At 55.7% G+C, this 24,413-nt stretch overlaps 7 protein-coding genes across 7 annotated transcripts; 4 read left to right on the forward strand and 3 right to left on the reverse strand.

Moving 5' to 3' along the window:
- Positions 1-1,514: 1,514 nt before the first annotated feature.
- Positions 1,515-3,518, forward strand: LY79DRAFT_521306 (uncharacterized protein; the record flags this gene model as incomplete). The annotated part of the gene is made up of 2 exons (XM_060555339.1): positions 1,515-2,990; positions 3,045-3,518. The coding sequence occupies 2 exons, from the start codon at positions 1,515-1,517 to the stop codon at positions 3,516-3,518; spliced, it is 1,950 nt and encodes a 649-aa protein (XP_060411188.1).
- Positions 3,519-6,779: 3,261 nt separating this feature from the next.
- On the reverse strand, positions 6,780-7,285 carry LY79DRAFT_672014 (uncharacterized protein; the record flags this gene model as incomplete). Its single annotated transcript, XM_060563996.1, has 3 exons — positions 6,780-6,870; positions 6,941-7,123; positions 7,263-7,285. The coding sequence occupies 3 exons, from the start codon at positions 7,283-7,285 to the stop codon at positions 6,780-6,782; spliced, it is 297 nt and encodes a 98-aa protein (XP_060411189.1).
- Positions 7,286-7,385: 100 nt separating this feature from the next.
- On the forward strand, positions 7,386-9,472 carry LY79DRAFT_637456 (54S ribosomal protein L3). The gene has a single exon (XM_060562285.1). It carries the CDS (start codon positions 7,747-7,749, stop codon positions 9,031-9,033), a length of 1,287 nt encoding a protein of 428 aa, XP_060411190.1. The 5' UTR covers positions 7,386-7,746; the 3' UTR covers positions 9,034-9,472.
- Positions 9,452-12,542, reverse strand: LY79DRAFT_562377 (cytosolic phospholipase A2 zeta). The gene is made up of 2 exons (XM_060558470.1): positions 11,633-12,542; positions 9,452-11,582 (listed from the first exon to the last, which is right to left on the reverse strand). Exons 1-2 carry the CDS (start codon positions 12,116-12,118, stop codon positions 9,597-9,599), a joined length of 2,472 nt encoding a protein of 823 aa, XP_060411191.1. The 5' UTR covers positions 12,119-12,542; the 3' UTR covers positions 9,452-9,596.
- A 2,290-nt stretch (positions 12,543-14,832) lies between these two features.
- On the forward strand, positions 14,833-15,828 carry LY79DRAFT_315483 (uncharacterized protein). Its single transcript, XM_060552368.1, has 2 exons — positions 14,833-15,250; positions 15,351-15,828. The coding sequence occupies exons 1-2, from the start codon at positions 15,085-15,087 to the stop codon at positions 15,686-15,688; spliced, it is 504 nt and encodes a 167-aa protein (XP_060411192.1). The 5' UTR covers positions 14,833-15,084; the 3' UTR covers positions 15,689-15,828.
- Positions 15,829-18,725: 2,897 nt separating this feature from the next.
- LY79DRAFT_521438 (septin) lies at positions 18,726-20,663 on the forward strand (the record flags this gene model as incomplete). The annotated part of the gene is made up of 4 exons (XM_060555351.1): positions 18,726-19,122; positions 19,215-19,448; positions 19,509-19,975; positions 20,028-20,663. The coding sequence occupies 4 exons, from the start codon at positions 18,726-18,728 to the stop codon at positions 20,661-20,663; spliced, it is 1,734 nt and encodes a 577-aa protein (XP_060411193.1).
- Positions 20,664-21,485: 822 nt separating this feature from the next.
- Positions 21,486-23,890, reverse strand: LY79DRAFT_562392 (S4 domain-containing protein). The gene is made up of 3 exons (XM_060558471.1): positions 23,750-23,890; positions 23,023-23,601; positions 21,486-22,958 (listed from the first exon to the last, which is right to left on the reverse strand). The coding sequence occupies exons 1-3, from the start codon at positions 23,789-23,791 to the stop codon at positions 21,975-21,977; spliced, it is 1,605 nt and encodes a 534-aa protein (XP_060411194.1). The 5' UTR covers positions 23,792-23,890; the 3' UTR covers positions 21,486-21,974.
- Positions 23,891-24,413: the final 523 nt, after the last annotated feature.

Below are 24,413 nucleotides of genomic sequence, written 5' to 3' on the forward strand. Positions count from 1 at the left end.
GGCAGGACAATGCCCACCTACCTATACTATAGGTAAGGAAGTAGGGAAGTAGGTACCATGTATCCCTACCGGTATGCATTGTCCAAGGACCGTTGGTTTCTGGACCGCCACTGTGTATTCCGCATTCCCTGTGCCTCGTGCTTGTGGTCGTTCGTCTGTCGGGTTCCCCATCGTTGGATATTTTTGTTAGTTTACGCAGTGTTATCCATATTGTGCCCCCCCCCAAGTGCAAAGTGTGACCTGAGCGCCCACACGCGCTCTCTCTCTCTCCGCACTAAGCGACACCAAGCGACATCCCCAGAGAGGCTAACACACGGCAGTCACTGACTGCATGGGCACCAAGGAGAGCCATGACCTCTCCTTCCATGGCACCACGCGCGCACGCAAGCGCGCCATTCCCTTCTTATCCTGGTATCCTTCACGGGCCTCGCCGTCGCTACCTGACTTTCGGTCATCCCCCCCCCCCCCGGTCAGAAAGAAAAACAGAGAGAGAAGACGAGAGAGAGGCGATCTCCTAAACATTTGCCCTGTTTTCTACCATATCTTCCTGGGGTGTGTTGAGTGCCGCCACGTACCTACTAGTAGGAACTCATCCAGCTGGGGTCCGAAGTGCAACAAGGATCTTCATCCCATCCATCACCCACACCCACACCCACCCGCTCAGACCCTTGTCAACTTCCGTCCAACGTTGCTCGGGGCCCTTTCCCAATCATCCCAGCGTATGCCTCGAACTCTATGCAACCTCGACGTGCCCGTTTCCCTTCTTCTCGCTGCCCCCTCCCACTTTTGTCGGTCCCTTCTTCCACCTTTTTCCCCTTCTCCCCTAACACGTCCGAACTGCACACGCTCGTTGGGACCGACTGCCTCTTGTGCTTCTTGCATCAAGGTAGAGAGAATCCGGTCGTCTTCTCCCGCAGCCCCCCAGTGTCGCCCTGTGCAGATTCATCCGTTCTTTCCACCCATACACGCCCAACGTACGGCATCACCTCGTCTTCATGACAACCCGCTGACACGTCTTCGTCACTGTCAACCATTTGTGAGCTGGTACTGAGATCCATCACCTCGACGTTCTCACCCTCACCTACCTTCTCACTTTACTCTCTTTTCGAGCCCAGCGCCGCTTTGCATTCATTCGTTCCAAACAACACTCATATACAAACCCCCATACGCCCTCTCTCGATACCACCGACTCGTGTGTTCAACTGCCTTGAACCCTCCGTCCTCCACGACGACTCTCCTGGCCGGTTCCCTTTACAGCCTGTTCATTCTTTTGACGACCACCTCACGAAAATCACTTTCTCTCTGGACTGGACCCAACGTTCCGCCAACGGTCACATCACCAGCCTCGCTTGCAAATGCAACATTCTCCCCCATTCTCAGATACCCAGCTTCTACACGCGACCTTGACGATACAAGCTACCTCACCCACCCCGACATATTGCAACCGCTGCCGGTTGTACTAGTCGCCATTCCGCCCATCTCGATTGTCTCAGATCGGACACTCATCCTTGGACATGGCTCATCATTACCACGGTCACAGGCATCTGCCCCGCAACCCCGACTTCTGGGACGATGTTGGAAGTAAATTGGCGGATCTTAATCCCTTCGCGCCCGACAACGACAACGGAGGTAATGGAGGTAACTTCGAGATCCGGCAGGACATTGGCGATGATGCCCTAACCACACGGCGCGCTAATACGAGAAAAGCCCGGTCGACCATTATCAAAACCGTTTACCAGACCGTCACCGACGGTGATCCTCGCCTCGCCCCCAGCCCGTCCTCGCGACTAATTCTTGCCCAACCTCCCATTCCCACCCAGCCGACATCGCCGTCGTCTGACCCCGCCGACCCCGCCGAGACCACTATCGCGAGGGCCGGCGCGCCGCTGGTTGTGACGCCCGACATCTCCTCCACCCCCACCACCCTCGACGCCGACACGGCTACATTGCTGCCCTCAGTCATTGATGACCCCCTCACCCTCTCTGGGGGCATTCCCTCTACCCTTGCCATCGCAACTGACACCCCGACTATTATCAGACCCGCCACGTCTGTCGCGACTGTGGTCGATGGCGGCGCCATCTATCCCTCGCAGAGCGCGACCTCGGCCGCCACTGAGAAAGCGGCCAGTGCTGAGACAAGCGGTGCCGCAAAGGCCGGCATCGCCATCGGTGTCTTGGCTGGTGTTCTTGTTGTCTTCCTGCTCGTCTTCTTCCTTTTCAACCGCCGCAAGAAGCAGTTGCAGCGGCAGCGCCTAGCTGACGAGGACGAGAAGAGCGATGGCTTCGGAACCGCCGCCGCTGTGACTAGCCAGAACCCTTACGCTCCTCGCATCAGCCTCCGTCCCGTCACCGAGTTCTCTCCCAACCTGAACATGGATAAGGGTGCCAGCAAAGGCCCGGCTGCCAACATGAACGCTAACTTGGCTCCTGCTGCTGCTGCTCTCGGTATCCGCAACCCGAACCAAAGCGCCTGGGAAAGACCGACGACGAGCCAAGGCGAAAACCCCGCAAACCCCTTTGGCGCTCAAGCCGAGAGAATCAATGGACCCATTCCCGAGGAGTCCGTCTGCTCCTTGGACCTCAACGAGAAGCCCCTACCCAGCGTTGCGGACGCCTCCCCTGCCAGTGCTGCTATTGGTATTGCTGTCGGTGCTACTGCTGCTGGTGGTGCCTCAGTCGGAAATTTGACCCGCAAGACGTCGATCCGGAAGGACGGCCCCAAGGCACTGGATCTCACTCTGCCTGGCCCGATTGCCCCCTTGTCTCTCATCCCCGCTTCTCCCGCCGGAACCACGTACAGCAGGGACTCTGTCGGCCCTGGTCACCAGTCCACGGCTTCTACTGGCACTGCTGCCATTGCCGCCGCTGGTGGCCCTGTCAACACGACTGTTCACCGGGTACAGCTCGAATTCAAGCCTACCCTCGAGGACGAGATGGAACTGAGAGCTGGTCAGCTTGTGCGTCTTCTCCACGAGTACGACGATGGCTGGGTAAGTTATATACAACGTCAACCTGTCATGATTCTCAAGCTGACATATCAATAGGCGCTCTGCATCCGCTTGGATAGATCCCAGCAGGGGGTTGTACCTCGCACCTGTCTGTCCGCTCGCCCTGTCAAGCCCAGACCCCCCCAGGCCCAAGGTCCTCCGCGTGGCCATCCCACGGGTCCCGGAACTCCCCGCGGCCCCGGCCCTAACGTCCCTCCTGGTCAGCGTCCTTTCGCTCCTCAAGGTGGTCCTCATGGTGGCCGACCCGCTTCCCCATCCGGGCATGGCCCTATGGGACCTGGCGGCCGCCCTCAATCTCCTGGTCCCCGCCATCAAGGACCTCCGGGACAACGGCCTCAAAGCCCTAACGAAATGGTAGGTCGCAAGCAGAGCCCAGGACCTAGCAGAATCCCTCAGCCCACTCGAATGAGTCCTAATAGCCCTCAGAGCAACCGAGGGCCAGCCCAGGATCGTCCAGACCCGCCCATGGGGTCTGTTGACCGGAAACCCGTTCCCGGACAAGCCGTATAAGCTGTGCCACAACAGTACCCACGTATACCGAATCACCACGTATAGTTCTGCGATAGACCCGGGTCTATCATGCATTCTGGACAGCAAAGGCAAGGCGTTTTCTGCGAACTAGCAAAAATAAATCGAGGGTTTCTCTCCAACAGGACTCTTGGAATGAATTCGATCAAAGGAGAGAATCCGACGACGCGTTTTCACTATTCGAGTCACCCATTCACCGCAGACCTTTCGATACACCCATTGTGCAGCCTGATATCAGTCAAGGCCCGCATGGGGGTTTTTTTTTTCCTTCTTTTTTCTTCCTTTCATCCTTCTCGACGCTCATTCAGCCCCCCTTTTGTGCGATTTCGATTCTATATACCTGGCCTGACTCAATCGGATCAACCGGCAGCGTTCCTTTCTGCAGTTGCGACGATAGAACAGCGGGGTAGGGAAACTGCCTAGTGCTTAATGTATATTGCCCATTCTTGTTTGCTTTTTATTTTTTCAATGAGTTCGTGCAGCTCTGGTGGCTGAGTTTGGTCGGCTTCGCGAGGTGCTGGGACGACCATAGTAGGGCGGGACGACGCAGGTTGCGTCGAGTCCTTTCCGTATGTCTTCATGAAAGGGATGCAATAGTTGCTGGATGGCACGAAGTCGTTTGGTCGGACAAGACAGATCGAGAAAGCGAGATGGAGAGATGAGAGAGAAGTTAGCGTCCTAGGAAAGACAGGACGCTAGAGTTGCTCCCTCGTGCATAGCAAGCTAGTTATACAATGAGATGCTCATAACTCGACGCGACCCTCCTTGGCTTGTTTACTACATGATAAACCGGTGTTTTAGGATGTTTTCTGACGAGCAGAGGTTCAAGCTCGGTGGCAAATATGTGGAAGGTCTGATTGTACTACAACAAACAGCGCGACGTTCCTACGTGTTGATTTTTATCCCTTGTTCTGGGGGAATAGAGCGACAACTCCCGATGGGGCGGTCTACTTGCCCCCGTCGCCATAAGTCCAACTTGCCCAAGGCCGGCAAATCCGCCCATCTCAGACGGGGGTTTTCCGCGGTGGCAGGATCTCGTGTGCATGTCGACCATATAAGGTCGATTGCCCTCATGATCAGACCGCCATTGACTCGTTCGCCGAGCACCGTTGCTGGCCAGGTTGCCGGTGCCCGGCGTTCATGACGCCAAACCCTTGAGGAAGAATGCTGTTGTCCATATAACGACGCCCGAGCCCCGTACGCATTCGACGAGCCGTCTCGCCCTCACGACGCGGCTGTTTGGCGAGGGGAAAGGTTCAAGCCCCCCGACTTCGGATCCGCTGTCGAGGCATGCGCTGACGAGGATGACCGCTGCTGTTCCCCCTCGGTACCGAGGGTCGGCGTGATACCTTCCCGGCCCCTCCTCTGCGTCTTTCTCGTGCCACACAGCTGTATGGTGCGGGCTCTGGGCGGTTTCCCGGCGAGTCGCAAGCCGGAGTCAGTTTCTCAAGGGGGTGAAGTAGTAGCGGGGGTCTGTATATACCAGCGTCCAAACCGAGGATCCGTGTCCAAGTTCTGATACACCCAATAAAGACATGGCTCTTTGGCTTTCTTCTGTCAATGGTTGACTCGGGTGTCCGGACCTAACTTGGTGAAGGAAGCGGCATGAGATTTCCAATTGGGGGGAGGGGGCTACAGCATAACTCCGTACTCCGGATCGAGACAGAAATGACCCCTGCACGGGTCTACCATACACACGAGAAATGAAGCCTCACGCTCTATCAGTTTGTCTCTCACATAAGTTCTGGGTGGTCTATAGCCATATCTTGACATTGTTACGTATGGACTTTTCCCATAGTCTTTCTGCTCTGGTTGCGATTCTTTCCAAGTGAGCAACAACACGGAGCAAAAGACGAATAATACGGTGTAGCGTGTTCGCAACCACTCAGTAAAGAGGTGGAGGGGGGAGCACATTCCGAGATCCCTGGACAACAAACTTCAGTCCCGGCATCGGCATCAAGGAAGCCAATTCGCATACCCCGTGGATAAAGTAGCGCGGCTGCCCCTCTGAATTGTTCTTGTATACTTCGCCTGTGCTGTTCTCACGGGGCAAAGTAGCGACCCTGTCGCGGATCCAAACCAGCTACTCTGCCGTATCGCGAGGCCCAATTCCGCAACTCTCCCAAGAAGAGAAAGCAGAAGATGGCGTTGAAGTGAAAGAAACGTGATTTTGGAGAGATGGGTGTGATCGTGCACATAGTCTTCGTGTCCCGGGCTTGCATTCGTGTTCGCGGCAACCTGAGCTGTGGTGAAGCTCTTGCGCCCGCCCCCTATTGTTCTTGAACAGCTCAGCTTGGCAAAACCTAGGTCCGCAGAGAAAAACAGGAAAATAATGGCAACCACAGGCAAGTAAGTGACTTGGCTAATGTCCGAGTAATGCATGCCTAAACTTGCACATTAGTAGTACCATTCACGGCTAAGATCCAGAACGAGTTGGGGGGCGCAGTCAGGTCGTGGGTGAGACGACCGGTTCAAATCACCCTGCTCTTTCTATCAATTCTTTGGCCAAAACCACGCAGGAAACATATTTGACGCCTCCGCTCGCCCTCTCGCTGCAGGTCTCCAGGCCAAACCACCTGTTCCTTGGTACAGTCAAGCCAAAGACTAGGGCTTCTGCGGAATAGCAACTGCCATACCAACGTCATCAGAAAAGTGTGTGTGAGTGATACGATTTTGATTCAGATCTGGTGAACTCTGGCTTTGTGGCTGTAATATAGTAAGAGATAAGTAAGGAGACATCTTGAACCTCACGATCCCAAATGTGACCCACTTACCGACTTACCTTTGCAGCCTTTTTGATTGGCCAAGAGCATTACCCATGTTGTCACTCGAATTGAGCTGCTGGAACGGTCCATTGTCGCTGAATGACAAGGTGTTTGTAGCCGTAAGCTCGATTATTCGCCGTACTGGATGAGGCAGTGACTCTTATAGAAGCTGTCTTCTCCCAGTTCCTGATACTGAACGCGACAGGGATGACATTCATCTTACCAGGCTTTGTTGCCAGCCGCACAGGGTCAATAGTCATATGCGCCTTATCTAACGACTGTCAAGTGGTTCAGAACAGCCGTCTCGAATATCGCCAGAAGCTGGTGGTGGAAGACGCGTTCAGGCGAGACTTGATCGTCACAGTGGTCGATAGATGGCAGTTCCACCCGCTATTCGCAACTGCCGCTGCCGCGCGGCGCTCAATTTCTCGGGTGCCATATATACATTGTACAAGTTTTCATCGACCGTCCGAGTCGTTTATGAGTTCTGAACCGCCTCCGCCTGCGTCGTGTCCTTGGCCTTCCGCGCGGCCTGTTCTCTGTCGTACTCGATCAACTGCTTCGACCAGCTGTTGTCCCACCCCACCATTGGTTAGCGAACGCTCTTGTTTCCGGGGTGGCCGCGCATGGTGGACGTACTATTTGCTGGGGAAGAAACGGCCCTCCTGAGGCATCACGTAGCGCACCTCCTTCTCGGCGCTGATCTTCCAGAGTACGGCGACGACGCCGGCCATGACGGTGCCGATGACGGCGGTGTTGCGCTTCCAGTTCGCAGGCTGGGCATACCAACCACCGGCCGGCGACCAGACGTGCTTGGGGTAGCTGTATCGCGGAGAAAGACGTGTCGTTAGAGGAGGCCGCTTTTTTTCGAGGAACCCGGGGGCGGGTTGCGAGAAGCGCAGTACTTACGGAACCTTAGGACCGCCTCCCTGCAAGCGAGTTAGCAATTGAAGCAGCACACAGAGTCGAGGGGCGACTTACCATTTTGGCTGTACTTTCGATATGAAGGACTAGGTGGTGTGGTGATGGCAATCGCTGTCCCGCCTCGGTTCGGACTGGAGCTTTTCGGCCTTTGGGACGTCGTGAATCTGAAGGTCCAGTCGCTCTCGCCCAGTGAGTGGAGCCCGAACCTTTGCCGGATGCACGGAGGCTCGGATATTCCGCGGCGCCTGACTGGCTCGTGCACGGCCCGCCGCCCCTAGCAATCCTGCTGCTGGAGCTCACACGACTCGGCTCCAGAAACTTTTTCGTGTACGGGAGACCGGCCGCTGAGAGATAGAGAGAGAGAGAGCGAGAGAGAAAAAAAAGGGACCGTCGCTACTCCGACCCAGCGAAAGACCTAGAACCTGTACAACAACCCAATTGATACCGCTATTCTCTTGTCTTTTTGTTCTCCGCCCTCCTCCCCTTATTTGTTTGGTTCCTTTCGTCCAGCAGCCATCCCGATGAAGAGGTCAAGGATATCAAGATGCACCGGGCAACTGCTCAGCGCCCCGGCCGGGACGCACGCCTCGTCGTGCCTGACGCCCATCTCCTTTAGACCACAGCAGCTCTCCCGGCCAAGCAACCCGGTGCGGACACGATCCATGTTCAGCTCGACCAAACCGGCGGCAGCGGCAGCGGCAGCGCCGCACCTCGCCTCCGAGTCCCTCGACGCCTCCTCAACGACGACAACGACGACACCCGCCGGCCCGAGAACCCTCCCGTCACCTCTCCCCCAGAAGGCCCTCAGCTCCGCCAAGCTCGCCGCCCTTCACGCCCGCCTCTCCCTCCCCGCGAAGTTCCCGCTCCAGACCCTCGCGCGCGCCCTCGTCGACCCCTCGGCCGACCCGAGCCCCAACTTCAACAACGCCAACCTCGCCGTCGTCGGCGGCACCCTCATCGGCTACCACGTCTCCGAGTGGCTCATCGCCCACTACCCGCGCCTGCCCATGGCCATCCTCTACGAGGCCATGCGCGCCTACGCCGGGTCCGACTCCCTCTACCGCGTCGCGAGCCAGTGGGGCGTCGAGAGCGCGGCCGCCCCCGGCGGGGAGGTCGACCCGGGCCTGCTGCAGTGGTCCCAGGACCCGACCGCCGGCATCGTCCACGGCCGCTGGGGCTACGTCCGCAAGGAGCACCGCCACCTCGACAAGTTCAAGTGGCGCCGCTCCGTGTCGTCGCGCGTCGTACTCGACGACGAGTTCGGCGACACCCTGCACGCCCCCGAGCCGAACCCTCTCGAGCCCGCCGCCGACCCGCAGGACCCGGCCATGGCGCGGGAGCGGTACATGAAGATCCGCAACAACGCGCACGCCGCCTTCGTCCGCGCCGTCACGGGCGCCGTCTACGCCCACGCCGGCCGCGACGCCGCCCGCGCCTTCATCGACGCCCACGTCCTCAGCCGCAAGGTCGAGCTCGAGAAGCTCTTCAGCTTCAAGCTGCCCACCCGCGAGCTGGCCATGCTCTGCGCCCGCGAGGGCTTCGAGGCCCCCGTCGCCCGCCTCGAGAGCGAGACGGGCCGCATGAGCAGGACCCCCGTCTACGTCGTCGGCATCTACAGCGGCCGCGACAAGCTCGGCGAGGGCACCGGCGCCAGCCTTGACTTCGCCCGCCTGCAGGCCTCCATGAACGCCCTCAAGGCCTGGTACCTCTACAGCCCCGGCGCCAAGGTCCGCGTCCCAAGCGACATGTTCGTCGAGGGCGCCAAGCCGTGGAAGCCTTTGCACATCGACATGGGGGAGATCATCTAAACTGTACAACAAAACAGGGCAACGAAGATGGGGGAGAAAGAAGGGAGAAGGGGCACAAAAGAAAAAAAAACGAAAATCCATCAAATGTAATCCATCCACTTGGGCAAAAAACGAGAGAGAAGGTGGCAGGCAGATGAAATAGGAGGGTGGAGAGGGTAAAGGGGGAGATGCCGTTGAACCGCCAGGGGACACAGGTGATCCCGGATGACCAATATGCCTCTTTTTGGCAGTGTACATTTTGAAACAAGGACATGTAGAAAGGTCAAGCATGTTTCTGTAAGATGAATAGATTTGTAAAAAAAAAAAAAAAAAAAGACACTCCTCGAAACGGGAACGATCTGCTGGACTCCAAAATCAAATCGCTGTGCCCTCGCTAAGGACACACGGTCTTGAAGCCATGACATCGCAGTCTCTGCTAGTGGATAAATGCTGGTACCGCCATTTTAGAATGTAACAATAAAAGATGCTTATTAGCTAATCTACAATGAACCTCCGTCAAATGTGCGCCGTTCCATCTCTTTCCAGGGTATCTGCCATCTATGAACTCCAATAATACGACGAGATCAGCTGAACTGATCACCTTCGCCCAGCTTGTGCGCCATGCCCTGCCTTACCAACCGCCTGTACCGGTTGCTCCGGGACTTCTCCTCCTTGTCGAGTCTGAGCTTCTTCTTGCGCTCGTACACGGCCCGCACCGTGCCGCGGATCTTTTCACGCCCCTCGGCGTAATTGGCCCTCGCCAGCGCAGCGACCTGCTCGATCTGGTCTGGTGTGTAGACGAAGTTCCAGGTGCTCAAGAAGTCGGTCGTGCCCGGGTTGATGCCGGGGACCTTGGGGTTCGCGAGATAGGGAAGATAGATGATGGCAATGCCGGCGTCGGGCTCCATGAGCTGCCAGGAGGTGGACTCGTCGATAGCCTTTGATGGAGGTGGGGGTTCCGAGGTACGCTCCTGAGTTGTGCCGACCCAGACTGTGCAATAACCGAGCTCTCCAGACTCTTCGTCGCCGGGACTGAACTTGGCCGCCTGCCCCTTCTGCGTGTTTTCGTTTGGCTGGCTCTCCCCAGGGTGGTGCTCGTGTTGGAACTTCTTGGCCTCATACAGTTTCTGATCTGCCTCCTGCATGGATGCGGCCTCGGCCTCTAGCAATTCATCGCGGACTTGCTTTGATGATTCCCCGGCCTTGGGCCAGCCAACACCAACGGGCCAGCCCTTGATACCTCGCTGACGGGCATAACCATCGGCGACTGCAAGCCAGTTGTCGGTCTTGATGTCTGCGGATGCATCAAAAGCCACAACAACATCAACGTTTCGACCCGGACGAAGAAGCGGGTAGATGGGAAGGTTGTTGGACATGCCAGCGTCCATGAGTTGGATGTGCTCTGACTTGTACACGCTCTTTGGTACCGTGTCAGGGAGCTTGCCCTCCATACCATAGGCGAAATTCGCAACAGTGCCAGGGTCGATAGGGTGTACTTTGCTAAGGTCCTCGTTGTAGCCGGTGATCATGCCGTCCAAAGAGCTGAAACCAGCGATGCTCTGAACAATGGGCCTGACCTCGTTGTAATAGTGGCTGAGTGTCGCGCAAAAGGCGCTGCCGAAAACGCCCAGGAGGAAGGGCAAGCGGGTTTCGGGGAGGTGAAACCCTTCTTCAGGGGGTACGTCGACGCCGTTTTCGAAGCGTCTTCCCATGGCCCAGGTGGGAATGCCTGCTTGAAACTCTTCACAGAAGAACTCGTAGGGTGTGATTTCGAACCATTGAAACCAGGCCTCTTGTTTAGCGACTTCCTTCGCTACCTCGGATGTTGAAGGGACCTCTCCGCTCCCGTCGAGGTCGACGTCAGGGATCTCATGGCGGACGGCGGTGTAGATAGGGAGCGGGTTCTGTCCGTACTTGATGTAGTCTCGCTGGTTGGAGAGTTTGAAGTCCCGGTCGTTTACTTCTAGTTCGCCTTTAGGGACCAGATATCTCGCCGCCAAGAGAAGGCCATAAATGTCGACCAGTCCAAAATCGGCTTCTGGGTCACCCTTGAGCTTCTCGACGAGGCCGCTCAAAATGTATTTACTTGTAGGTGCCGAGAGCAGAGTTTGGAAAGCTACGGGGGGATAGGCAATATGAATGCCGGCGCGAGCCTTTAGGTGCTGCAGGAGGCGGTCAAGACTACCTTCCGAGATAGACGAGTGATACAGCGCCTGTAACCAACAGGAACCGCTAACGCCGGAGGTGTAAGTGATGCAGTCGAAAAGGCCGTCTTCGTCGGCAGCGAGCATAGAGCCGGTGCCAGCGACGAGGGCCCTGAGGCCGCCGCCGGAGCCACACATGGCGATAGTCGGGACGTCTTCTGGGTGGACATCCTTCTCGTCGAGATCCAAATACCTGGCCAAGGCCATGGTGGTGACCCTCTTTCTCCTAGCCAGAAACTCTTTTTCTTCGTCGCAGAGGTCGTTGGAGACTCTAACACTGGCACCATACTGCACTTCGGGGTTGACAAAGGGATCGTGGGCTTCTCGCCAAATTTCGTCGGCTAGAGACCCGGGCGCCATGGATAGCTAGCCTGGTCAGTAAATTGAAGCAAGGGAGCGAGAACTGGCAGATTTACCTCCCTCTGGAGTTTCCGGATGTATCCGGGGATCAGCCTGGACCATTCTGGCAAGATGAAGCCGACAATCTTGTCGGCGCTCCACTGGATATCGGTAGCGTCGGACAGGGTCTCGAACTTGAGTGCAAAATTGTACCAGGCGCCGTCGTTGGAGCCGCCGGCCGCTTTTCCAGCTTGGCGATCGCGGACCTTGTTGTCCCTCTCGTCCTGGGCAAGCGACAGTCGCTCAAACTCTTGAGACGGGTACAGCAACCATAAGAATAGGCCACCAGAGATCAGGGCGACGGGAAGGGACGTCTTGTTCTTGGGCGGCGAGTTCTCCTCAGTCGCGGTGAAGAAGCTGTGCTTCGACTGACGCGACAGCGTGGGTCGCCTGTGAACGAGGAGACCATGAGTTCTGATGCGCCCGACAGTGACGCTGTGGTGAAAGCCTCTCGTGCCGGCCCGGCGCATGGCGTCACGGGAATATAACGCGAACAATCTCATCTTGGCGGTGTTGGGGGGCTGGAGCCACAGGACATGACTGGCCGGTCGAGCCAAGTTCGGTGGTGGTGATGATCAGCAGGAACCGAACGTGGCGCGGGGTAGTAGTGGTAAGAACGGCGGCGGTTGCGAAGGATGGAATGCTTAGATCAAAGGATCCTCGGGGACAGGGAGTTACGGATTCGGCGACGTGGTTGCCTTCATATCGGGTCGAGGGTTTCTTGATGTGTCTAAGAGCCAAGGTAGGTATGACGACGCGGGATGGAAAGGGAGGACAGACAAGACAAAGGACAAAGGTGGGCTAGATGGGCGCAAGACGGCGTGAGGCAGTCGCATCGATCGAGCCCGAGCATACATACCGGTACTGCAAGTTGGTAGCTCAACAACTTTCTCTGCTTACCCTGGCCCGCTCCTGACATCATTGAAGCATGATCGGGGATTGGTGGATCAGAAGCAAGGAAGAGCTTAGGCGAGGGGCGAACGGACTAGCGCAGCGCAGCGGACCTGCGTCGGGCGGAATAAGACGAGACAAGCAGCTTCCACTCAGCTGACGTACGATGGGCAAGTCCCGTGCTATCGTGCTAGGTATCATGAGCCAGCCCAAATCTCCACCCTCCGCTGCGAATGCTCCGGGCGCCCTGATTTGCCAATTCGTATGCACCCGATGGCCGCTCTGGCCACTCGGTGGCGCCATGTTTCTCTTCGCTCCAGTCTTCCCACCCCGGCCGTTGCCGCCTACCATGTGAAATGACATGTCTAAATGTCATGGTCACCGTTCGGGCGAGCCTAGAAGCTCCAAAAAAAAGTCTCTTCGGACGACCTCATAACTCAATCATGAGGGGACAAATCAGCGGGTCATCTGGGGTAGCAAGGGACAGACAAATTGGACTTTTGGTATCCTACAGGTACAGCCTACCTAACCTGAGAAAAGAAGCCTTCTGCGCCCAGCTTGCCCAGCCCTTCCTAACGAACGCGTGGGCATCTTCTGTATCTGGTTCGCCACCGTCTGTGGCCGTCTGTGGCGCCATGTCGTTCGTTTGAAATTCGTCAGTATTGCCAGGCTCTCTTGTTCTCTCTTTGGTTTGTCCGTTCTTTTCCGAGTACGTCGTCCAAGCGTCAAGACGGCCATACCAGCTCAAGGACTCGCAAACTTCTGTCTTTGATGCACGATAGTGGTATCTGTATCATCGCTCCTTGCATGTTCAGTTATTCTCAGCCCATCCAAATGTGATTTTTCTTACCTAATGCGGGGTGCCATGCCACCGGCGATGTGACGGCACCGCGGGTTTCTAGTTGAAGACTCACTCTATCTACACCGGTTTGCAGTTGCTTGGCGCTGAAGTACGGTAATAGATGCCGGGTTTTCACAGCTGTACGATTGGATCGCATTGATCGCGAGTTGAAATAGGCAGGTATATCAGAGCCGAGCGAGCTATACATGCCTCATTTGTTTCTCCACATGATATTCATAAGACAAGGCTGTCAAGAGAATTGCCATAACTTTGATCCTTTCTGACGAGCTGATTGTTTCTAAGGTAGCATTGCATGCCTCTTCTTCTCTTTCTGCATGACACTACAAGCAGAAAAATATTTGATCGATATATACCTTGAATCGATTTGAGCCTGGTCTCTTGACTAAGTTGTCGCCGTGGCCGATCAAGCACGGTAACCCTTGATCGGTTTAAAAGTCGCTCTACATTGGTGGTGTTAGGAAAGGCCCAACGCTCAGGAGATACTCGTGTGGCAGCCGTCACCATCAGCGACGCAGGTAAACTACCCTCTCAACGCAAACTCGATCTCAACACAGAACCAGTGCGTTATACAACCGCGAGGGTTACATGCACTCGAACATAAGGTCACTGCGATCGACAGGCGGTCCGAACTAGATAGCCTCTAGAGATTCTAAACCCTCTAGACTTTCTCTGACGGCCGGAAGTTCATGTAGGTATGTGACGCTGTGTCAGTGAGAGCCACTCTGGCCAGAGCAATTGGATGTCGGAACTCTGGCAAAGACAGGTTTCTAAATCAGCTAGCCATCGGCGTTTCCGGGTTTATGAAAAACATCAGAGCTGTTGGCAAGGCTCATCATCGATGCTGGGATTCCTCTTTTCGATGACAAGATAGATGAGCCACGCCAATGAGGGATGGCTTGCCTAGTTCCAGCAATATCCGTTGTGAACGATTCAGCAAAGGCAATGGTCGAAGTACTACAAGATGTACCCGAAGCATCTCGCCCTCTTCAGCATTATCGTCCGGGACGTAATCCTGCAGTGTGTTCAGCGCACCACGCAAGTGATGACACAGCAACCGAGTTCGACGATGACCAGCAGTTTTGAAAATGGCCGGCGATGGACAGTTCCGGCCCGAGAAGCCAGAAATGCAAGAGCGTAGCCACATGAGGCATATCGCCACTTAGCCTTCTTGATGGATAGCCTACCTCCTGAATATCTCTGCCTTTGTCCAAAAACCAGGTGGGTATATAAAAAATAAAAAAAGGTTGGGTGAGCATAACTTTATGGGGGTTAAGGGTTTAGGGTAGAGCAGTCCCTCAGAATCACGATCATTGTCATCGACGTCGTGATAAAAGACGACGACAGACCATGGCATGTGGACGCGAGCAATGAGCCGCTTTATATCGCTGGATGCGAGCCTCTTGCACGACGGGCGAGGGTAGCGAGAAGGTCGACGTCATTGCAGCGGCTTCCAGGGTACCAGCCGAACTCCGCGGTGCTGGACCTTGTCAATATCGGAACGAAGGCAAACGTCCCATCTCTTCCGTACCCCCCAACCAGAACATCCTTGCCGTGGACCGGCCCCGGAAGCGCTTGCTCGTACAAGCCACCGTGAGGTGAATGACAAGGCCGAGTCGTACAGAGTGCTTCAGTCAATGACCATTGCGCAGGCCTGAGCCGGCAACCCACCGCTGCCAGGAACCGCTCTGTGGAGTGATTCCGTGATTTCTTGGCAAGATGGGACGGCCTCTGTCGACCACGGTGGTGGATGAGGCTCATCTACCAGTCGGCAGACACAGACTTTATACCAACAACTGGACTGGGGATGGGAAGGGTGTAGGCGATGATGGCGGAGCGAGTTTTTTTACAGGATGGGAGCGGAAATTGCATAGCCATTCGCAAAGTATGCCATTACGAGTTTCGGAGAGAGGAAGGATGTCCCCGGCAAGGAAGAAGTAAACTAGATGAGGGGGAGCAAGAAGGGCTAACCGAATGAAAGCAAGAGGAGGGGACTTTGCTCTGGCTGAGTGAATTGGCGCCTTGGATAGTGTTTGCAGGCGGACGGAGCAAGCAACACCAGCGAGTGTGTGATTTTCTTGTTTGTCGATGCCGGGTCTGTGGCTACACTACAGAAGCTGCATTCGGCCAGTCAGCAAACCGTCGGACAGTGGCAAGGGGTCTGTCTTATATGGGCAAGACAGCGAGACCCGAGACACGGGAGAAGGCTGGCTGCCAAACCTGCATCAAGTTTCTTTTCTGTCTTCTGGGCCGACGACGATGCGTCCACAACCCTCGGTACGGTCACGTCACTAGACGGCTCGGTACCCAGGTACCTACCTAGTGAGCTTGGGCAGCAGTTGGTTCGTTGGTTTGGTACGGATTCATTCGACGGCAGAGGGACGATTTCCAGCCAAGGGCAGCAAGCATCAGTCGTCGCGCGGGCTCAGGGACTCCGGTGCAGTGTCCTGCAGGTCCAGTGGGGTCCACTCCTGCAGGTAAAAGCGGCCGGAAGGGACGCCGGAAGGGATGAAAGAGTTTGAGCTTCACAGCACATTCGTGCATCAACCGTCATAATATATCATAGTAAACTCAAGCTAACTGGGATAGCCTACTTGCCATTACTAGGCAGGCAGATAGGTAGTTAGTATATTGTTAGTGTACAGATAGTGTGTATCTTGGAGCATCTGGATGAGGAGTGAGGGAGAAGTCGGTGCCAGCGAACGGCTCGTGTTGGATAGATAGTGTTTTCCCCCGTTCCTTTCGGGGGAGCATGTCGCAGGTCCCGAGTTCTGGTGCAGACTAGCACCGGGTGGACAAGTACACAGTACAGATGCCACGTATTCGAGTGACTGGCTGACTGATTGCCTGAGGCGCGGCGCAATTTGTGCTGGTAGCCCGTCGGGCACGCATGGGGGTTGGAACATCACATCCGGCCGCCATTTTCCACGTCTCCATTTCTTTACTCGCCGGTGGTCTCCACGGCATTCCATGTTATTTGCCGGGCCAGGCCAGGTGGTGTCGATCACTGGCGGGTGCTCCTGTTATTGTGGTGGTTTGGCTTTCTGGGGTCTCTCTCTCTCCTCCTTTGCTTCCTTTGCCTCATGGATCATGGGTGAGGGTGGAAATTGAAGGTCGGACTGCTGCTTTCCGGCCTTTACTATGTAATGCAGACAGACCCTGTATGGTCGTCCCGTGCTGCAGCAGCAAAGAAGATAGGTAGGTACATAGACTACAAGTACAGTGCACCTTAGGTAAGCAGCAGCAGCCGGCCTTATCCTCGTCCTGAGTCTGAATTTTTTGAGAGGAGCGAATCCAAAGTTGCCCGACTCTGCAGCTTGCTTGCATTTTTGACAGTACCTTAATGCATGCGGGAAACAACAGACCAGCACTTGTATGGACTATTTCCGTACAAGTACTTGCATGGGGCTACTTTGCTTTTTTAGCGGAGCGAATGCCAGCAAGAAAAGCATCGCAGGCTACCCAACCGTCGGGCTGAAAAAGAACCCTCTTACGCCGTGGTTCTCGGGTGGTGCCTCTTTGACAGTACCAGATAAATACCTGCACCAGAAACCAAGCGCATTCGTATCAGAAAAGGAGGCGAAAAGAAGACGGGGGGGGGGGGGGGGGGGAGAGAAGGAGGGAAGCAAGGGGAAAAAATAAAACAAAATAGAATAAAATAAAACCAGCGTTTGTCGTTCATTCTCCAATCTCCAGGTGCTCCTTTTGGGGATTTTTTCTCTCCGTGCTTCATTACGACCACCACCTCCCCGGCCAATGAGACGCCGCTATTGAGTGAAGCCCCGGTCTCTAATTCGGTCGCTCCACCTACAATCCTTACCGGGAATCCACAGAAAACAAGCTAACCCGATATGGGCTAGTCGTGGCTCGACCCCCTTTTGTTTGGTGTGTGAATGAGCGAAAGAGAGAGAGAGGAAGACAGAGAGAGAAAGGGAGAGGCAGATGGAAGGAACGGGACAGACAGCAACGTGTGCTTCCCCTATCCATCCAGTCATCTACTACGCTGACCAGCACTGTAGCACCCACCAGGGTGGCCCTGGCGGCAGTACCGTACCGTACCGAATAGCGTTATGCCCGGCATTACAGCGCACGCTGATCCCCTGTACGGACAGCAGATGTACCAGTGGCAGCAAGTGCCCAGCCAAATACGTGACCTGACCTGACACTGACCCCCCTTCCATTCCACCAGCGCAAGTGCAGAGACCACCTGGTCATACAGCAGGGTGCAGGCGCAAAACAACAGGTGCAGCAGCCAACTAAGGTGCTGACCCAAGGTGCCAAGGTACCTGCCTCGGGTATTTAGGTACATGGTGCTCCTACCTACTTGCCTCACGTTTACTCAGTACTGTGCAGGTACCCGGGCAAGGGACGTAGAAAGGGGAGCACACGTCGTAAGGAAAACGGGGTCACACAGCCAAATCTTTCCTTACCCCGTCGCACCCTAAATTTCCCCTTCCCACCCAAAACGTATGTTCATCGAGAACCTACCTCCCTCGACTTCGACCTCACAACCATCGCACACTCTCTCCTCCCCGAGGTTGTGAATCTTCTTCCCTTCGACCCCATCATCCATACTGCTTCGAGCATTTCTAGCATCACTTCTTTGGAAACCGCCAGGTCTTCCAATCGTCTGTCGTCAGACCTTTTCTTCTCTTCGCCCACTCTCTTCGACCCTCTTTCTCTCTCTCGTTCGTTACCCACCTGCGACGCTCCTTGACACGCGACTGCTCTTTAGACGTCCAGGTATGTACGGCTTTCCCTTCCCAGCCTGACATTGATTCCCGCGCGTTGCTTCTGTTACAAACATCACCTGGTCGAGGAAACAAGAGAGAAGCCGAAGCTTGTCTTTTCTGTCACTTGGTCCACCATCTGATATTTGTTCGCTCTTGCCGTCGTTCGAGTCGCTCCTATCCTGTCCCATCTCCTCTCCCTTCGCACCTCACCTCCCTGACGGCACTCTGCGTCCGCAACATCGTCATTTACGTCACTCCGTAGCTAACTCCTTCTTTGCCGGCTATAGATCTTTTCTTTAGATCAATTCCTTCTCCAAATTAACAACCTCTGACGATATTCGATATGGGTAAGCATATTCTCCCCTGATGATACTCTGCATGAGCGAGGCAAGGCAAGAGGAACCCGGGTGTCTTCCAATGAGCAATGGCCGTCTTAAGCCCTTTCAATGGCCTTCTCGTCTCGGCCCTCGTCCTGGAATCTCCTCTCGACATCAGACGCATCTCTCGTTACGCCCACATTCGTTCTACCAATCTACCGTTTCTTGGCTTCTCCTTTTTTGGTCTTTTATGAAATAGGCCAGAGATATTGCCCAGCACCACCCACTTCAACACAGCACGATATCCAAAATGGCCATCAAATTGGTTGAGCACGTCAAGGCACGCACCAGGAGCATCCAGTTGGACAAGCCCACCGCACACGACGTCTCCAGGAGATACAGCAGCTTGCCGGCAACCGTAGACATCTTCAAGGGGAAAACCAAAGCAAATGTCAAGCTTGCCTCGGAAGTGTCCTCGGACTCTACTGCAACCGTTCGCCGCTACAAGAGCTTGCTTGATGTCGACCACGCACCCAAGATTGGGCCCAACAAACCCATATCATACGAGGATCTTTATCAGAACACCCACCACAATACTCCACCCGCCAAACGGCCTCGCCCGGAACCTAACCAGGAGCCCCAGGACCCTCAGGTCCCAAGCCAGACAGCCAAAGTGGACAAAGCTCTGTCGACCAGTGTGTCACCATGTCAGGAGCTCCTCTTGCCTCTCTGCCTTGTTATACTGCATACTTACACGCTTTCAAGAGTGATCAATTTGCTGACATGATTGCACAAACAGCTTCTGAAGGTTCTCCTGCCACCTCCCCGCCCCCCTCGCGGGCGCCTACTTCGCCTCCCGAAGAGCCCGTTTCTGACCCCTACCTAGCTGGTGTTGCCCCATCGGCTCCGTCCAGTGATCTTAGGAACATTGTTCGTCGCAAGCTGACTGGCTACGTCGGCTTTGCCAACCTGCCCAACCAATGGCACCGCAAGAGTGTCCGCAAGGGCTTCAACTTCAACGTCATGGTCGTTGGTGAGTTTTGGTTTCTGTATCCAGACTTCGAGGGCGATAGCTGATAGACTCAACCTCCAGGTGAATCCGGCCTCGGAAAGTCGACCCTCGTCAACACTCTCTTCAACACCTCCTTGTACCCTCCCAAGGAGCGTAAGGGACCCAGCCTCGACATCCTCCCCAAGACTGTCCAAATCCAGTCCATCAGTGCCGACATCGAGGAGGCCGGCGTCCGTCTCCGCCTGACGGTCGTCGACACCCCTGGCTTTGGTGACTTTGTCAACAACGACGAGTCCTGGCGCCCGATTGTCGACAACATTGAGCAGCGTTACGACGCCTACCTCGATGCCGAGAACAAGGTCAACCGCATGAACATTGTGGACAACCGTATCCATGCCTGCGTCTTCTTCATTCAGCCCACTGGCCACTCCCTGAAGCCCCTCGACATCGAGGTCATGCGCCGTCTTCACACCAAGGTCAACCTCATCCCCGTCATTGCCAAGGCCGATACCCTCACCGACGAGGAGATTGCCAACTTCAAGTCTAGAGTATGTCCACCCCTATATAGCACTGCAACCGCACGTACTGACCTGCGATCAGATTCTTGCCGACATCAAGTACCACGACATTCAGATCTTCGAGGGCCCGCGCTACGAGCTTGACGATGAGGAGACTATCGCCGAGAACAACGAGATCATGTCCAAAGTTCCTTTCGCAGTGGTTGGTGCTACCAACGAGATCACCAACGCCGACGGACGCAAGGTCCGCGGACGTAGCTACCCCTGGGGTGTGATTGAGGTCGACAACGAGGAGCACTGCGACTTCGTCAAGCTCCGCCAGATGCTTATCCGTACCCATATGGAGGAGCTCAAGGAGCACACCAACAACAGCCTGTACGAGAACTACCGTACCGACAAGCTCATCGGCATGGGTGTGTCGCAAGACCCCAGCGTCTTCAAGGAGGTCAACCCTGCAGTCAAGCAGGAGGAGGAGCGCGCCCTGCACGAGCAGAAGCTCGCCAAGATGGAGGCCGAGATGAAGATGGTCTTCCAACAGAAGGTCGCCGAGAAGGAGAGCAAGCTGAAACAGAGCGAAGAAGAGCTCTACTCCCGCCACAGAGAGATGAAGGAGCAGCTGGAGCGCCAACGAATGGAGCTCGAAGAGAAGAAGCAAAGAGTCGAGAGCGGTCGGCCCATCGAGAAGGAAGGCAAGCGGAAGGGCTTCTCGCTCCGTTAAGATGCCACCCCCTTCCCTCGGTCTCTTGACGCCACACGGTGTTCGCATTCTTCTCCTTTCCACGACCCACGTCCAAGTACCAATGATGCCCATACAATACCAGCACAACGCGTCTCTTTGTGTCGATTCTCTTCTTGTTCTTTCTTATCACCACTTTTCTCTGGACCTCTTTTAATCAATCAAACTCCCTCATCTAATCACACACGGAATCCCAACATCACCAAAAGTCTTTACGAAGCAGGCACGCAAGAGGGCTTGATGCAGACTAAGGAGGGGACACGCGAAAGAAACAAATACGACGAGTCATTGCTTCCGCGAGGCTTGATTCTGGCGATGAGGCGTTTCACGGAACACTTTTGCAGCCCTACTACTGGCTGTAGTCTTGTCTCTTTTTGAATGGCAGACTCGGCCGAGGAGGACTTCGGAGATGCTTGATTTAGTCGGTGGGACTTGCGTTAGCAGAGTATCCTCGTGGATTCATTTCTTTCGGAAAAAAGACATGCCACTCGGAATAGGGTTTTATAATCTACGACGCCACACTCGATACTCTTCTGCCTCATGGTGTTCAAACAGCCACCTTCCAGCTGTGGACACACAACCATGGTAAACAGATGGTATTGCTACGTTGTGATGGGAGCAGCCCGCTTATGTCTAGCAAACCACCCCTCGATGTTGTATTTTACTCGGATGAGGTTATGGAGAAGGAGGGGTCGAAGACGGCCTGGCATGACAGGTGTTTTCACTTACTTGGCATTTTATTTTCCTTGACGTCTTTGCTAGCTTTAGTTTCAGTGTGCTTTGAAAAGGATGATTCCCTAGAACTCTTTTTTGTCCCATCTTGTGTTTGAGTGATTGCATACTGTGGTGACATCCGCGTATTCTTAACCTGTTTGGACAGACGTGTCACCTTGCCGGTTAGAAGTTTCTGGTGTGCCAAACAACCGCCCAGCTTCCATTTTGTTGGTAAACTGATGGTTGGCTTCATAGGGAAATTACATGTGCCTCGGCAGCCTCAACGGATTGGTGGTATCAAGGAAGTTGATCATTTGGGAATGTTTGACGAGGTAGAGAGGATTGTCATTTCCCCCTGCCATTGATGATGTACATAAAAAAAAGACCATGTCTAAGCCTTTTTTTTTACATTCAGTCTTACAAGCTTTGGTCTCTATATCCTGTTGTACAATGCCGCGTGCTCCCCCCCGCCCCCTTCTTCCCCACTTGAGCGGCCACAACCTCTCTCCCCATCTCTCCCTCCCCGACGCCACTTAGCAACACCCTCTCGCACTTGTAAGCATCGTCATCATCACGTGTTCAATGCCTCCTCAGGTACCAGTTGAAGGCCAGCTGGTTGACCTCGTAAGAGAAGGGGGTGGGCACCTCGGCCATGCCGCGACGGGCGACGGGGTGGCGGAGGTAGACGGCAGCGCAGATGTTCTGGTTGACCTCGAGGTAGCGGGGGATGAAGGCGAACGGCGCCATGTAGCGCCGCGGCTCCCAAGGGGTCCAGTAGGGCTTAGACTCGTCGATTGGGTTCTCGGCGTCCAGGCGGAGCAGGCTGGCCAGCGCCTTCTGCTCTTCCCGCGACAGCCCGTCGATCTGCTGGCGAACCTCCTTGGAGGAGACGAGTTCATTGATGGTCTCAGTGGCGGCCTTTTCCTTGTGCGTGGTCTGCTGCTCCCCTTCGGCGGCGACGGCCTCGACAGCCTCGACCTGGGTGCCCTCGACCTTGAAGTCCTTGAGCATGGAGGAGAGATGGTCCATGACGGCGTTAGGATCGTCGGACGCTGCTTCGGCGTCGGCGACGCGGCCCGAGGAGGAGAGGACGCGCTTTGTTTCCGTCATGAAGGCGCGGAGCTGGCGCTTCTTGCGGGGGTTGAGGCCCTCGCCGTCGCTGATGAGGGACCTTGCGGAGCGGACGAGAGCCTTGAGCTGCTTGCGGTGCGCGGCGCGGCGTTCCTCCTCCGACACCGCGCTCTCCTCCGTTGACGCGGCGGCGGCATCTTCACCGCCCTCCTCGGCGGCAGCTGCGTCAGCCTTCTCAACGACGGCCTCGGCGGCGGCTTCAGCCTCGGCCTCGACAGGTGTGTCGGCTGCGGCCTGTTCTGAGGCTTCGGGGTCGAGGATGCGGCTCTTACCCTCCTTGGAGTCCCGGATGGTGTTCTTGGACTCCCAGTCCTCACCGGCGACGAACTTTGCATGGGCGGGGGTCTTGGCACGACCTGTGGCGTAGAGGACGGAGTCGATGTCGACCTGGAACATGTCGCCCGGGTTGAGCTTATAGGCACCATAACGCATCTGGAAGAGGCGGAGTCAGTCTGGGGGTTGTTTTTCCTTTTCCGTTTTGTTTCTGGGAGCTTACCAGCTTGCCGTTGACCTTGACGGCACCGTGTGTGCAGAACTGCTTGGCCTGGAGCGTGCTGCTGGCGAACATGGCACGGAAGATGGCGACGTCTAGTCTCCTCTCGAGCGGCGCGTAGGCCATCTGCATGTAGGGCGTCATCTCGTGGACGGGCCGGGCCAGCATCTGAGCCTTTTCGTCCCTTGTGATCAGCTTCTGTGATGGATGGCTTATCTGACCAGCCGAGGCGCTGAGCGCGCGAACGCGGCGCTGTCGTTCCTTTTCAAACTGGGAGAAGTTGGCGGCGGTGGGCGTGCGGTCCTTGGAGCCAGGCTCCGCGTGCAGGCCGGAGCCGCGACCAGCGGCCTGCTCTGAGCCGTCGAAAGAGGCGAGGTAATCGGGCGGCATGTCGACGGCAGAGAAGAGGCGGCGAGAGAAGGCGCGGTTCCAGTCCGACTCCTTGATATGGGCGCCGTGGTAGCCACGGGTCGCAGACTTGGCCGCCCATTTCTGCTGGAAGAAAGTCTTGCCACGATTTTGCCTCAGGTTCGCACTGGCAATGTTATACAGATTATATTTGTTCCATGACTGGCGGAGTTTCTGTCGGTGGAATATTGGCGGTCAACGTCTGTTCGTGGTCCCGTGTCGCGAGGACAAGTGCTCGTGTGCCGCATCAGGCTCACAGCGGGATCAGGGGAACGCTGCAATTGGCACACGAGCTAGGGGCGATGAATGCACAATAACTTACAGGCTTGGTCAAGCTGTACCACCTAGGCTTTCTAGCTCTCATGCTGGGCTAATTGGGATAATATGGTCGGGTGCTGGGTGCTGGAGGATGGCGACAGCTTCAGGAGCATAGGGACGCAGGGACGGAAATTTTGGTGATGGGACGGCATCTCCCGATGAGCCGGTACGTACCTTAGCTGGCCTCGACTGAGGAGCTCTCTCACGTAGTCACGTGCAGCAGCATATGATGGGGGATTGGCTTGCTTACCTAAGGGGGAAAAGGTCCCTGAAGCTTGAGGCTGGAGGCTCAGAACCGCGCGCAAAGTTCCCCTAGGATCAGGCCGGTACGTACCCAGCCTCCCGTAGCATTAACTATGCTCACTGTCACCCGTGTGGTTGATTTTTTCAGTCCCCCCCACCTAGCTAAGTGGAGATCAAATGCGGGCGGTGTGGTATCGAACGCGCGCAACCCGCTGCGGCAGAAACTGGAGCTCTCGCTCGTGCATGCGAATTCTCGTCGCAAAATCCTCACTGCTGGGGGAACCGCCGCTTTTTTTTTTTTCTGCCATTCCCGCGCCACTACTACTACCGAACAATTGTTATTTTCCCAACCGGTAGTATCTAAAAGCTCGAACCCCAAGACGCCCCCGAAGAAAAGTCATTCGTAGTACCAGAGCTGCCGAATC

This window comes from Colletotrichum navitas (assembly GCF_030913465.1).
Source record: "Colletotrichum navitas strain CBS 125086 chromosome Unknown LY79scaffold_58, whole genome shotgun sequence".
Taxonomy (NCBI): domain Eukaryota; kingdom Fungi; phylum Ascomycota; class Sordariomycetes; order Glomerellales; family Glomerellaceae; genus Colletotrichum; species Colletotrichum navitas.